Consider the following 16,235-nt stretch of genomic DNA (forward strand, 5'->3'; position numbering starts at 1 on the left):
ACCAAGCTTAGCCTTTACACCAAAGAGCTGGGTGATGCTGGTCTGCACCTGGTGCTCCAGGGCCTGCAGAGCCCCACCTCCAAGATACAGAAGCTCAGCCTCCAGAACTGCTGCCTAATGGAGGCCGGCTGTGGGTTCTGCCCTACATGCTGCACTCAGTGCCCATCCTGTGTGAACTGCACCTCAGTGACAACCCACTGGCATATGCAGTCCTGTTAGCTGCTCTGCAAAGAGCTTCTGCAAACTGCCAGTGGCCAGCTGTGAGCCCCTAGCCTTGGTGCTGAAGGCCAAGCAGCACTCCAAGGAGCTCACGGTGAGCAATGACGACATCTACCCGGACAGCCCCAGGGCACTGTGCCAGGGCCTCATGGACTCCACCTGCTAGCTGGAGGCGCTGATGATGGAGAACTGTGGTCTCACATAGGCCAAAGGTAAGGATCTGTGTGGCACCATGGCCTCCAAGGCTTCAATGAAGGAGCTGGAACTGGGTGACAAGCTGGGCGACCTGGGCATTGTCCAGCTGTGCCCCAGGCTGCTACACCCCAGCTCTTGGCTCAGGGCCCTATGGCTCTGGGACTGTGACATCACCACCAAGAGCTGCAGAGACCGGTGCCATGTCCTTAGGGCCAAGGTAAACCTGAAGAGCTGAACCTTCTGGGCAATGCACTGGAGGACAGGGTGCCTGGCTGCTGTGTGAGAGCCTGTAAGAGCCTAGCTGCCAGCTGCATTCTTCATGGGTAAAGTCCTACAGCTTACAGCTATCTGCTCCCACCAGTTCAACATGATGCTAACTCAAAACAGAATCTTGTAGAGCTGTAGATGAGCAACAACAAGCTGGGTACTCTGGCATTCAGGAACTATGCCAGGTCATGGGCCAGCCTGGCACCATGCTGTGGGTGCCTTAGCTGGGGAATGCGACTTGACTGAGAGTGGCTACTGCAGTCTGGCCTCCCACCCACTGGCCAACCACAGCCCGTGCAAGTGGGACCTCAGGCGACAACTACATGTGTGACCCAGGCATCTAGCAGCTGATTAGAGCCTCCAGAAGCTCAGCTGTGCCTTGGAACAGCTGGTCCTGTACGACACCTACTGGATGTAGGAGACAGGACTGCCTGCAGGTCCTGGAGGGGCACAAGCTGAGCCTAAAGGTCATCTCCTGAATGGCCTCCTGGCCTAGCTCCTGCAACCTGCTCTCCTGATAGCCCCTACCTGGGCCCCTGCATGAGACTGGCTGCTCCTGGGGGTTCTCACTCTGGGTGTCCTAGCTTTGACTGAAGAGAAATATGCAAATCAATTGACTTCTGTGAGAGAACTTTAGACAATCTCTAACTATTAAAGCACTTTTTTGGTAGGAGGAAAAAACACAAAATGTACAACTTAATGCTTTGGTAAACATATACATTGTGAAATGATTATCATAATTAAGTTAATTAACATATCCAACACCTCATAGTTTCTGTGTGTGTGTGTGTGTGTGTGTGTGTGTGTGTGTGTGTGTGTGATGGAAAGCCTAAGATCTGCTCTCTTAGCAAATTTAGACACCATGCCACTGGCACAAAAATAGACACACAGGTCAATAGAACAGAATAGAAAACCCAGAATGAACCCACAGCTATATGGTCAATTAATCTCTGAAAAAGCAGGAAAGAATATCCAAATGGGAAAGAAGTCTCTTCAACAAATGGTGTCAGGAAAACTGGACAGCAACATGCAAAAGATTTAACTGGACCACTTTCTTACACCATACACAAAAATAACATCAAAATAGATTAAAGACCTAAATGTGAGACATGAAACCATTAAAATCCTAGAGGAGAACCTAGACAGTATCTAACTTCTTTGACATTGGCCATAGCAACTTCCTACTAGATGTCTCCTGAAGCAAGGGAAACAAAATAAAAAATAAACTATTGGGACTACATCAAAATAAAAAGCTTCTGCACAGCAAAGGAAATAATCAACCAAACTAAAAGGCAACCTACAGAATGGGAGAAGATATTTGCAAATGACATACCTGATAAAGAGTTAGTGTCCAAAATATATAAAGAACTTATAAAACTCAACATCAAAAAACCCCCAAATAAACCAATTAAAAATGGGAAGAATACATGAATAGACCTTTTCCTAAAGAAGACACACAGATAGCCAATGGACACATGAAAAGATGCTCAACATTACTCATCATCAGGGAAACATAAATCAAAACTACAGTGAAATATCACCTCACACCTATTAGAATGGCTAAAGTCAACACAAGAAACAAAAGTGTTAGTGAGGATGTGGAGAAAGGGAGACCCTTGTACACTGTTGGTAGGAATGCAAACTGGTGCAGTCACTCTGGAAAACAGTATGGAGATTCATCAAAAAGTTAAAAATAGAAGTACTCTATGATACAGCAATTGCACTACCAGGTATTTACCAAAAGAATACAAAAATATTAACTGAAAGGGATACATGCACCCCAATGTTTATAGCAGCATTATCAACAATAGGGAAAGTATGGAAACAGCCCAAATATCCATCAACTGATGAATGGATAAAGAAAATGTGGTGTGCATATGTGTGTGTATGTGTGTGTGTGTGTGTGTGTGTGTGTGTGTATAATGAAATATTACTGAGCCATAAAAAAGAATGAAATCTTGCCCTTTGCAACAATATGGATGGAGCTAGAGAGTATTATGATAAGTGAAATAAGTCAGAGAAAGACAAATACCATACGATTTCATTCATGTGTAATTTAAGAAACAAAACAAACAATCATAAGGAAAAAAAGAGAGGCACAAGAAATATACTCTTAACTATAGAAAACAAAGTGAGGGTTGCTGGAGAGGAGGTGGGTGTGGGGATGGATTAAACATGTGATGAGGATTAAGCACCGGGTGTTGTATGTAAGTGTTGAATCACTAAACTCTACATCTGAAACAAATATGGGACCCTGCCCTACCTCTTGCCAGTATACCCTGCTGCGGAGCATCTCTGGGTGGTGGAGTGGAATCTCAGACCTGAAGAAAAAGGAGAGTACTTTCCCTGGTCACAAGTTGTCAGTGGGACTTCTGATCCATCTCTCTTGTTTTCCTTATCCGGGCTACCCTGGTGTTGTTGGACTTTTAATCCAGGGGAAGAATGAGCCTATCTGGAATACCTTCTATAGCTAAACTGGGGGTCAAGACATACTGGCCCTGAACCATCATCATCTGGGAGGGGAATATTTTATCATGCCCTGACTCTACTATTCCTCTAGTCCTTCCTGAGTTCCCTAACCAGATGACCCTCCAATTTCTACCTTTCAGAGTTGGCCTTTGGTTGTCTTTTGCATTATTTCCAGAGTTTATAGTTTTACTTTGTAGGGAGAAGCAGGGAGTGATAAATCTATGCTGTCTTGTCCCACAATACATTTAAAAAAATTGAATTTATACAGAGTATCTGTTCTGTCAAAACAAAATAAAATTTTAATTTTATAAATAGAACATAATCTTCAAATATTTGTGAAGTAAACACAATTATTAAAAAAATCCATGGACAAAGAAGCAAAAAGCTATTAGAAAATACTTCAAATTAAATGAAGATCAAAATGAAAATCTCTGGAATGCAGCTAAAGTACAGCTTAGGGTGAAATTTAAAACATGAAATGATTATATTTTGGGGGAAAAAAGACAGTCTCAATTAAGAACTTGTACCTTAAGAAGCTAGAAAATAAGAAGAGCAAATTAAAACCAAAGTAAGTAGAAGGGAAAAAATAGTAAAAGCAAGAACTAAGGAAAGAGAACAGAAAAAAAAATAGTGAAAATAAACTGAAGGCTGATTGTTTAAGAATATAAATAGTATTGACAAAACTCAACCATATTTATCAAGAAAAACAAGACACTAGACATAAATTACTAACGTCAGGAATGAAACAGGTGACAGCACTACAGATCCTAAAGACATTAAATGGATAGGAAGGAATACTGTGAACCATTCTGTGCCCATAAATTTGATAAATAAGAAGAAATACACCAACTCCTTAAAAGGCACAAACTACTAAAATTTCTCAAGAAGAAACAGATAATCTGAATATTCTTAAGCCTTCTAAAGAAATTGACTTGTAGTTAAAACCCAACCCCCACCCCAACTCCACACACAAATTTCCAGGCACAGGTGGCTTCACTAATGAATTCTACCAATCATTTAAGTTATAAATAATACCAGTGTGATATAAACTCTTCCGGATTATTAAAAAGAAAGGAATACTTTCCAACTTGTTACTTAAGTTGATATCAGAGTTTACTGATATCAAAACCCAACAAAGACATTACAAGAGAACACACACACACACACCAATGTCCCTTATGAACACAGATGCACAAATTAAAAAAAAATTAGCAAACCGCATTTAACAATATCTAACATGGCTTTTAATCAGGAATGATTTTGTTCAGTAGGGGGACATCTGACAATATCTGGAGACATTTTTGGTGGTTACAACTGGTGGTAGAAGCCAGGGATGATGCTAAACATCCTACAATGCACAGGACAGCCTCTGACAATGTATTTTCCAACCCCAAATGCCATTATTGCTGAGGATGAGAAACACTACTATATTAAAAGTACAATACATCATGAACAAGTGGGGCTTTCTCAGGGATACAAACCTTCAAAAAATCAATCAATATAATTCACTATATTAAAAAATAAAAAGTAAAAGCCATCTCAAAACAGCAAAAAGAACATTTAACAAATTTCAAGTCATTCTTGATAAAAACTCTCAGCAAAAGAGAAGTAAAAGGGAGTTAAACTGATGAAAGACAGCTAGGAAGAATTTACAGCTTAAATCGTACAAAATACTAAGAGACTGTTTTCCTGCTAGTGTCAGAAGAAGGAGGTTTTTCACTCATACCACCTCTATTCAATATTGTATTCAAGGTTCTAATTGGTATAGTAAGTCAAAAAATAAAATAAAAGCCATCCAGATGGGAAAGGAAGAGGTAAAACTGTCATTATTCACAAATGACATAATTGTGTATGTACAAAATCTGATGGTATCCACAAAAAAAACCTATTAAAATAGTGAGTTTACCGAAGTTAAAAGATACAGGAAAAATATACAAAAATCAGTTGCATTCCTATTGACTAGCAATGAGCAATTAGAAATTAAAATGATAAAATAAGAGCATTTTTTAAAGTTATTTATTTATTTTGAGAGAAACAGGAAGTTTTTTTATTTATTTTGAGTGAATGGGGGAGGTACAGAGAGAAAGAATCCCAAGCAGGTTCTGCACTGTCAGTGCAGAGAGCCCAATGCAGGGTTTGAACTCACAAACCATGAGATCATCACCTGAGCCAAAATCAAGAGTTGGACGTTTGACTGAGCTACCCAGGCACCCCAAAATGAAAGCATTTATAATAGCATCAAAAAATTAGGCTTCTGAAACCATGCAATTAAAAAGATAAAGTTTTCACCTCTCTCTCCTGTATCCTCTTTTTCCTCTTTTTTCCTATCTTGACATTTACTCTTGGAACCCAGCCACTATGTCGTAAGGAAGTCCTAGCCACCTGGAGCACAAACCATGTGTAGGTTTTCCAGCTGACAACCCCTGGAAAGGTCTAGGCCAAAGCCAGCATCAAACTGGCAGACACTGTGAACAACTGAGCCCTCAAAAAATTCCAGATGTTAGACTTGTCATTCCTGCTGACACCATGTGAAACAACAATGAACTATTTCCACTGAGCTCTACACAAATTGATGATTTATGATCAGAAAATATGTTGTTATTGTTTTAAGCCCCCACCTTCAGATTTTTCTTAAATTCCTCATATTTGGAAACCATAAAACATAATTATAAATAATGGTCAAAGAGTTGAAGTTACACAGATTTTTAGAATTCAACTATAGTGGAAGAGCTACTTATCTACTGATGCAGTTAAAGTGATACTCAGAGATATATTTATAGTCTTAAATGAATACAAAAGTAAATTCAACATAGATGAGCTTACCATCCAATTATATGAATAACAGAGCAAACTCAAAATGAGTCAAAGAAAGGAAGAATTTTTTTGAAGAGCAGACATTAATGAATGAATAAACAAAGGAACAAGAAAAAAAGGAGTTAAAATAATAGCTAATATTTTAACATTTCCCAGTGCCTGCTTTAGGCACATTATAGGTATTTCTTTATTTAATCCTCTCAACAACCCTAATAATTACCTCTATTTTACAAATGAGGAAACATACACAAAGAGAAATAAGAGGTTAAATAAATTTCCCCAGGCTATACAGCTGCTAAGTGACTGAGCCAGGATTTGAACTTCAGCAGTCTGACTCCAAAGATGTCTTTGGAGTCTTTCTCTTTCTCTCCTCACCTGGCAGTGGATGTTAACTTATTTCTCTTTCTCTCCTCACCTGGCAGTGGATGTTAACAAATGTTTTAGTTACTGCCAAGCTCATAAGTGAAAAAAATATTCCTTAATTTTAAAATTTAAATTTTGAAAGCACTAGTGAGTCTGATCAATTTTTCACATATTCATTGGCCCTTGCATATCTTAGGTTGTAAAATAGACTTAAATCCATATTGAAATTCTGCACGTAATAAAAAAGACTTTTTCAAAGAAGACATACAAATGGCTAGCAGACACATGAAAAGATGCTCAATATCACTCAATATCACCATCAGGGAAATACAAATCAAAACTACAATGAGATATCACCTCACACCTGTCAGAATGGCTAAAATTAACAACACAGAAAACAACGGATGTTGGGGAGGATGCAGAGAAAGGGGAATCCTCTTACATTGTTGGTAGGAATACAAACTGGTGCAGCCACTCTGGAAAACAGCATGGAGGTTCCTCAAAAAGTTAAAAAGAGAACTACTCTATGATCCACCTATTGTACTACAAGGTATATACCCAAAGGATACAAAAATACTGATTCTAAGGGACACATGCACCCTGATATTTATAGCAGCATTGTCAACAATAGCCAAATTATGGAAAGAGCCCAAATGTCCAATGACTGATGAATGGCTAGAGAAGATGTGGCATATATACACAATGGAATATTACCCATTCATAAAAAAAGAATAAAATCTTGCCATTTGCAATGACATGGATGGAGCTAGAGAATATTATGCTAAGCAAAAAAGTCAGAGAAAGACAAATACCACATGATTTCACTCATATGTGGAATTTAAGAAACAAAATAGATCAGTATGGGGGAAAGAAAAAGAGGCAAACCAAGAAACATACTCTTAACTTTAGAGAACAAATTGAGGGTTGCTGGAGAGGAGGTGGGCAGAGGGATGGGTAAAATGGGTGAAGGGTATTAAGGAGGGCACCTGAATCACTGAATTCTACACTTGAAACTAATATTACACTATATGTTGATTAACTGGAATTTGAATAAAAAATTGAAAAAAATGGTTTTCATATCAGAAGAAATCATGTCTTTATATCATTTGATATATATATCAATTATATCAATTGATATCAATAAATGGGTATCAATATACACTCTCTAACAATACCATATTTATTAATTCTATGTTAATACCTATTCATCCATACTCTTGGGGAGGGGGAAAAATTTGGATTCTCATCTTTTTTTTTAAATGTTTGTTTGTTTATTTATTTATTTAGACAGAGCATGCATGTGGGTGGGGGAGGGGCAGAGAGAGAGGGAGACAGAATCCGAAGCAGGCTCCAGGCTCTGAGCTATCTGCACAGAGACTGACATGAGGCCTGAACTCATGGACTGCAAGATCATGACATGAGCCAAAGTCAGATGCTCAACTGACTGAGCCACCCAAGTGTCCCTCATCTTATTTTTTAAACAAAAATCCCAGACAGCTCAAAGATGTGAATGTAAATTAAACCACAGAAACACTAGTACAACTGCCAGACATCTAGTCATAAATTTGAAAAGATGATTCAACCATAGCAATAGACATTGGCATAGAAGGGTCAGGAAAATATTTAAAAGAAGACAGTCTAGATAACATGCTATACAAACATCTCAAGGTAATTTCTTAAATAAAATTAGACCTTGAAATCATTAAACCTTATAAGATGATGATAACTTATCCTCTAGAATCCAATGCTTCAATACAATGCTTTTATTAAGGTCTCTGCTAAAAAACAAAGAGGGATTTCTTCTTGCACTGTATTATTATTTGTTCTTCCAAGATTTTATTTAAATTCAAGTTAGTTAACATATAGTGTAGTATTGGTTTCAGGAGTAGGATTTAGTGATTCATCACTTAACATGTAACACCCAGTTCTCATCACAAGTGCCCTCCTTAATGCCCATCCCCCCACCACTGCCCCTCCAGCAGCCCTCAGTTAGTTCTCTATTGCTTAGGGTTTGCTTCCCTCTCTGTTTTTATTTCATTTTTCCTTCCCTTCCCCTATGTTTTTTGTTTCTTAAATTCCACGTATGAGTGAAATCATATGGTATTTGTCTGTTTTTAAATAATTTTAAATAATTAGCAAATCCTCTTCCCCTTCAATATCTTGATTTTCTATTCCAGTATTTTATTATATACATGAATAGAATGACATCATAATTCAAATCCATTTTGAAATCAGATATGATATAATAATAAAAGAAAATTCAAGATTCCTTGTAGAAACAAGGGTTTTAAGTGTGTATATTCTTTGCTGTTTGTAAAAAGAACACTAATATGTTGGGGAACTAATGCTATAGTGGGCCTAGAATGGAGCAAGTGGAATTGGAGAACTGTATACAAATTATGAAAGAAAAGTGTAGAAGCAAATATACTTTGTAACCAGGTGACCAGAGTTTTACTCCTACCACAATTAGTATACCACAGACACCCAGCCTGAAGCTAGAAAAAAATAATGGAGATTTCAGTTTCCTTACTTTCAAAAGGACTATGCCTCCCTAGAAACACCTTCCTGCTGAGAAGTGAGCTGCAATTCAGAAGAACTTACTACATGTTATTACATCTCCTCACTTCCCTATTGGTCTAGTTACATCTTAGATATTTACAGTCTGGCTATAAATAAAATAACTTTGACAGAAAAATGCTGTGAGGAATTCAATCTAAATCATCACAACTGTAAAAAAGAAACTCCAGTTACAGATATCTAAACAGTCACTTTTTTCACCCTGGATAATAACAAAAGATATAAATTATGTTCTACAGATATAGTCTTACTGACATAATACCCTAAATCATAAACTACATTCTTCCCCCAGAAAAACCCATAATTACAAAAAATGTTATGCTCTCAATGACAGTTTAAAATCAGTTCTCTCATTAGGGCACCTGGGTGGCTCAGTCGGTTAAGCAACTGATTTGGGCTCAGATCATGATTTTGCAGTTCATGGGTTCGAGCCCTGCATTGGGCTCTGTACTGACAGTTCAGAGCCTGGAGCCTGCTTCAGATTCTGTGTTTTCCTCTCTCTCTGTCCCTCTTCTGCTCACACACACACACACACACACACACACACTCTCTCTCTCTCTCTCAAAAATAAACATTAAAACAAATTTTAAATCAGCTCCCTTGTTAATTAAAATAAAAATTTTCACCCAGTAATTCTTAATAATTTATTATAAGGGGAATTATATATAAACTTAGATTTTACCTCTTTCAATATCATCCATCGGAGATGCTGGGGACATTTTGTCTTCAGATGGAGAATGTTTTACAAGATTGGGAGTTCTAGCTGAATTCCGCATTTGTTGTTGCTGTTGCTCTATACGATACTGAATTTTACTACTTCCTTCAACTCTGCAATTCAGAATATCAAAGGTCAAAACAGGGACGATAGAAATTTAACAATTACAACTAACAAAGTTACTAAAATTGACCACTTATTCTTTTCTCTAGAAATCTTTAAAATGATATTCAAAAATTAAAGCATGAATTTAGTTCATTTTTTAACAAATAGTTATTTAACAAACACTTATTGAACTCTGCTATACGTATGGCATATACACAGATCCACTGAGGGAATACAGATGTGAATAAAAACAAAACTGCTCAAAATTGAAGAGATGAGACATACACAAATGACTAAAATAAACTGAAATTATACATAAGTGTATAACAAGTACAACATGCCCCCTAAATTCTAAAATTATCATTTGTTAAAATCACTTCCATATAAAAAAATTTTTTTTAATGTTTATTTATTTTTGAGAGAGAAAGACAGAGCACGAATGGGAGAGGAGCAGAGAGAGGAGACACAGAAGCCCGACATGGGGCTGGAACCCACAAACCGTGAGATCATGACCCGAGATGAAGCTGAACGCTTAACCACTGAAACACCCAGGTGCCCCTCTTTCATATTTTTTATTCCTAACTTTAAGACACATTACTAAAGGAGATTTGTATACTTTCTTTTCAATGCTTTTGCGAACAGAGTATATAATACAATTATGCTTCACTTCTGTCTCTTCAATTGCCAATCACCCAAATCCCGTCAGTTCTTCCTTCAGAATATTTAGAACCTCACTGTTCTCTTCATTCCTACTTTCAAAAATTGTGATTTATTCATTTTTCTGTTTCCCACATTGTTTCATTTTAGTCAGCTTGTTTGGTGGATTAATGTTTTAAACAAATGTAAGCATGTCAATCTACTTATACACAGGCACAGAAACAAATTATTGCTCTATTAAACAGATCCTACTCATTGGCTCCAAATAAGTCAGATATATCCCTGCTTTCAAACCTTGCCTACAACTTCATGTTCTCTCTGATCAATTAAATATTTTCTAAACTTTCCTACCAATAAAAATTACCTAAGCAGGAAGGGGATAATAAAAAAAGAGCTTCCAAGGGTCCTTCCCTGATCTGAAGTTGAATTTGGAAACTCACATTTAACAAGTACCCATAGTAAGTCTTATCAAGTATGTTTGGGAGGAAAAGCCCTAAATCTTTTTTTTCTTTCTTTTTGTAATTTAAATTCCAGTTAGTTAACATACAGTGTAACATTAGTTTCAAGTGTACAATCTAGTAATCCAACACTTCAATACAACAGCTTGTACTCATAAGTGCTCTCCTTAATCCCATCAGCTATTTAAACTCATCCTCCACCTCCCTCTCATCCAGTAACTGTTTGTTCTCTATGGTTAAGAGTCTGTTTCTTGGTTGCCTCTCTCTTTTTTTGGCAATGACTGTTTGTTTTTAAATTCCACATATGAGTGAAATCATATGGTATTTGTCTTTCTCTGACTGATTTTGCTTAGCCTGATACTCTCTAGCTCCATCCACATTGTTACAAATGGCAAGATTTCATTTTTTGATGGCTGAGTAATATTCCATTGTGTGTGTGTATGAATATATATATATATATAATATTATATACGTTATATATATATACATTCCATTGTGTGTGTATGTATATATATATAATATTATATATGTTATATACATTCCATTGTGTGTGTGTATATACACACACACACACACACACACATATATATATATATATATATATATATGTTGTGTATATATATGTGTGTGTGTGTGTATACACACACACACATACCACATACATACATACATACCACATCTTCTTTATCCATTCATCAGTTGATGGGCATTTGGGCTCTTTGCATAATTTGGCTATTATTGATAATACTGCTATCAACATTGGGGTGCATGTATCCCTTCAAATTCTTAACCTCTCAAGACATCAATAAAGACTCCCAAATGTTCCAATCAATGAGAACTTCTCCATTCCTTTAAGTCCGAGAACAATTTTTGCCTATATTCTTTGTATGGCTATTAGTGTAGGTCTCTTACATTACATGACAATGCACCACCTATTTGCAAACAAGAATTTGAGATAGCTATATTCTTACTGACTTTTTAAATGGAATGATCTGTTAATTCAATTAAAATGCAGACATGTTGAAGCTAGTATTTGTATAGGAAATTTTCCTTTTCTAGTTCTTTACATATTCTAGGTGCTCAATAAGTTTTTACTAATGATGATGAAATTATTTTGGAGAGTGTATAATGGCTTCTTTCAGTTCAGCTTTATGAAAGTATCTACAATAGAATAAAATGTATACCTACGCATATAGAAAACATTCAGAAACAAAGAAAGCTTTTATATATCATAGGAAGAAGTGATAAAAGCTTTTGGCTAAGGATCTCCGCCAAATTTAAACTTGGAAAAAGATTAAAACATTTTGTACCACAAAGAAAGAAACTTTATATAATAATGTGACTTAACCCAATACTTTTTTTCACTAATATTTCCTTAGCAACTTCTTTGTTGATAAAGTAGTTTATTTCATAAACCACATATCTTTTTCTTTTTTACTTTTTTTTAATGTTTATTTATATTTGAGAGAGAGAGAGACAGAGTGTGAATGGGGAAGGGGCAGAGAGAGAAGAGAGACAGAATCTGAAGCAGGTTCCAGCCTCTAAGCTGGTAGCTCAGAGCCCAATACAGGACTCAAACCCACGAGCTGTGGGATCACGACCTCAGTTGAAGTCAGACGCTTAACTGACTGAGCCACCCAGGGACCCCCTACATACCTTGTTTTTTTCACAGTGATGTTGCTGCTGAGTTTTTCTAGTCGACATTCTCCAGTATCATGGTTAATAATTAAAATGCATTCCTTTAAGTAAGGTTTCTTTGAACCTTTGAAAACAGTTACTGGTGGAGTTGAGCCCTGTTTAAAAAGTTAAATATTATTACTTGAAATCTGTCATAGAAAATCATTTGGGAAGGCCTTCAAGATCTTCTGTGTTTCTCAACCTATGTTATACCTCAAGTCACCTAACTACCTAAGTTTACTACTCTAACAAGGATTCGTAGGAAAAAAGAGATGAAGCAAGGCTGAGGTCTCAAACCTGCTATTACTGAGAAAAGGGAACAGAGGAAGTACTTGCCCTGTGTCATTAAAGATTGTCAACAACAGACAATTGGGGTTCAATTCTAATGCATAATATATTTTACAGATAAGGGAACAGAAGCCCTGAATCACACCTCCTACCCACCTTCTTCTTCCTTCATTAGTTTAGTTTTTAAAATCTTGTTATTTTATTAAAGTGGTGCTTCCCTATGCAGATTACTATTACACTAAACTCACCAATTAATTTTAGCATCATTAAAAGTGGGACAACCAGACATAATATCCTGCACGATGTGATATGAAAGAAAGTAAACAGCATCACCTATAAAGTATCTTGCCTAAAACACACACACACACACACACACACACACACACACACACACACACACACAGTCTAACTCACATTCGGCCTTTAGATATATCTATCAGTTTACAGGAAATATAAGAAATAGATGAATAAATGAATAAGATACTCCCAGATAGTAACCCAAGGACTCCAAATTACAGTTGATAAGAGATTTGCACCATATTCTTCTTAAAGATATTTGCATTTCTACTTAGAATAGAATGTATCTTAAAATTATAATACATTGTTGTACTTTGAATTCCTGAAGAATAAAGACTAGATCATAGTTTTGGTTGTTTTATTTATTTCTCCTAGTACCTAAAGTAACAAATGCTTCAGAGATACTAAATGGATGTTGAATATGAACAATATGAACACTTTGATCCAAAGTTAAATAAAGCCTTCATAATCTCTATACCTGCTGTCCACATTTTGAAACAGTTTTTAAAAAGTAAAGCTTTTTTCCTGGGGTGTCTGGGTGGTTCAGTTGGTTATGTGTCCAGCTCTTGACTTCAGCTCAGGCCATGATCTCTTGGTTGGTGGGTTTGTGCCCTGTGTTGAGATTCTCTTTCTTGCTCTCTCTCTCTGCCCCCTCCCCTGCTCATGCACTCTGTGTCTCTCTCAAAATAAATAAATAACCTTTAAGAAAATTAAAAAAATATAAAAAGTAAAGTCTTTTTTTCTTATTAAATTGAGCACCATTCCTATTTTATTTATTTTTTTAAGTTTATTTATTTTGAGTGAGTGAGTGAGAGAAAGACAGTGAGATGGCAAGTGGGGGAGAGGCAGAGAGAGAAGGAGAGAGAGAATCCCAAGCAGGCTCTGCACTGTCAGCATAGACCCCCATGCAGGGCTTGAACTCATGAACCATGAGATCATGACCTGAGTCCAAATCAAGAGTTGGATGCTTAACCAACTGAGCCACCCAGGCGCCCCACTATTCCTATTTTAAACTTTAATTCCTGCCCAGTCCCTTATTCCATACCCCTAGAAAAGAGTATTAATGTATTAAAACATCAGGAAACTCCTAAGAATATGAACTGTCTTTGCCTCTCAATAACTTTTGTGAGCAAATAAAACTGAAGTCACAGGCAGCCTGAAATATGAGGACTCAGTCACCGTGAGAACTGGGGGAAGAGAGCTCCAGGAAAGGGGAGCAGCAAGTGCAAAGGATCTGAGGCCAAAAAGATGAAGTGAGAGGGAGGGGGTGTGAGAGAGGGAGATGAGCTTGGCAGATGGATAACTATAGATCCCCACAGGGCCTTGCTGGCCATGGGGGGTGGGGTGAGTTTGAGATTTATTCTGAGAGCCATAAAAAGCACCTGTTGGGATAAGCACTGGGTGTTGTAAGGTAACCAATTTGTCAACAAGTTTCATATTAAAAAAAAAAAAAGAAAAGCATTTGGAATCCTCTAAGCAGAAGAATGGAACTAGATTTTAAAAAGATTGCCTTGTATGAACATGTGTGAACATCTATAGGGTGCTAGACACTGTTTGAAGTGTTTTATATGTACAATATTAAACTCATTCAATCCTCAAAAAAAAGATTAACTACTGAATACATCCAATCATCTCCATGTTTACTGCTATTACCCAACCTCAGGATCCAATCATCATCTCACCTAAGTTACCATTATTCACCTCCCTACTCACCTTCCAGTTTTGTCCCCCATCTGTTGACAGGAAAATTTGACCATGCCTGATTAGGAATACCAGGAAAGGAAATTAGTCAGTAATGGGATGAAAAAGTACAATAGTACTCCCAAAGAAATACAAGGGGAAAAAAGAAAAGAAGAGATTCTTAATGAAACTAATAAAAAACAAAAGATAGAAAATAAAGTAAAATAACTAATAAACATACTATAAGATGATAAATATAAAAATCAACTATGATAAATATAAAAATCAACTATATCAACTTTGAACTAAGTGTGGATAGAAATCTAATAAAAATGGAAAGTGTTGAACTGGGCTTAAAAATTATTCTGTTATCAGAAACCCATGGGGGAGGGGAAGGAAGAAAAAAGAGGTTAGAGTGGGAGAGAGCCAAAGCATAAGAGACTCTTAAAAACTGAGAACAAACTGAGGGTTGATGGGGGGTGGGAGGGAGTGGAGGGTAGGTGATGGGTATTGAAGAGGGCATCTTTTGGGATGAGAACTGGGTGTTGTATGGAAACCAATTTGACAATAAATTTCATATATTAAAAAAAATTATTCTGTTATCAAAAGATATATTTTAAAATGGTTATATTTAATATTTTTAAAATAGTTATATTTAATATATTTTAAAATATTTTAAAACGTCAGCTAAATAAAAGAAAGATTCTACGAACATGCAAACAAAAAGAAAGCAAAGTGGCAATATTAATATTAGGCAAGGTAGTATTTAAGCTTAAAAATCACAAAAACAGGATTAAAAATATTATTATATAATGATAAAAGATATAATTCATTTAAAAATATAACTGCAATAGGATGTTAAAATAAAATGAGTCCTAAAATAGGTTGAGGTCCCAAGAACGTGGTGGCTATTTTCTCATTTGAGCTAAATAAACTCAGTGGATGGAATCAAACCTTCCAGGTTCATCCTGGATGAATGTTGCCCAAGAGGGTGGTTTAGAGTGGCATAGCAGCCCATCTGACATATGGAACTTTCACAAGTCCAGTGTTTGGGGGCTGAAGTCATAGGTAACCTCTAGAGATGCATTTCCTACATAATAGCAAGTGTGGTTGAAAGTTTCCAGTGGACTATACCATTGAGGCCTACAAAAGTACTCCATAAGGTGGAGTCACCACTAAAGAATGCCAAACTTGGACAGCACCAATGATAAATCATAGCAAGTAAGTCTTTTCCCTTCAAAATTCAACATTTTGAAATTTTACAGTAGTCAATTATAATTACTCATAAGGAAGAGAGATTTGTAAATTCCCACTATTAACCAGCTTAACAGCCTCCATTTTTTGTTAGTTTCCTATTTTAATGTTTACTTATTTATTTTGTGAGAGGGAGAAAGAGAGAGAGAGAGAAAGAAAGAGAACACATGCACCCAGCGTGTGCCAATGGGGGAGGGGCT

General features: G+C 36.7%; 1 protein-coding gene across 1 annotated transcript in view; it reads right to left on the bottom strand.

Moving 5' to 3' along the window:
- EAF2 (ELL associated factor 2) overlaps positions 1-16,235 on the bottom strand; it is a 36,926-nt gene that overhangs the window by 7,336 nt on the left and 13,355 nt on the right. The window contains exons 3-4 of the mRNA XM_047874441.1: positions 12,496-12,632; positions 9,587-9,732 (exon numbers count right to left, since the gene is read on the bottom strand). Coding sequence (XP_047730397.1) covers positions 9,587-9,732; positions 12,496-12,632 — 283 coding nt within the window. The remainder of the gene's footprint in view (positions 1-9,586; positions 9,733-12,495; positions 12,633-16,235) is intronic.

This window comes from Prionailurus viverrinus, chromosome C2 (assembly GCF_022837055.1).
Source record: "Prionailurus viverrinus isolate Anna chromosome C2, UM_Priviv_1.0, whole genome shotgun sequence".
In the NCBI taxonomy this organism is placed as follows: domain Eukaryota; kingdom Metazoa; phylum Chordata; class Mammalia; order Carnivora; family Felidae; genus Prionailurus; species Prionailurus viverrinus.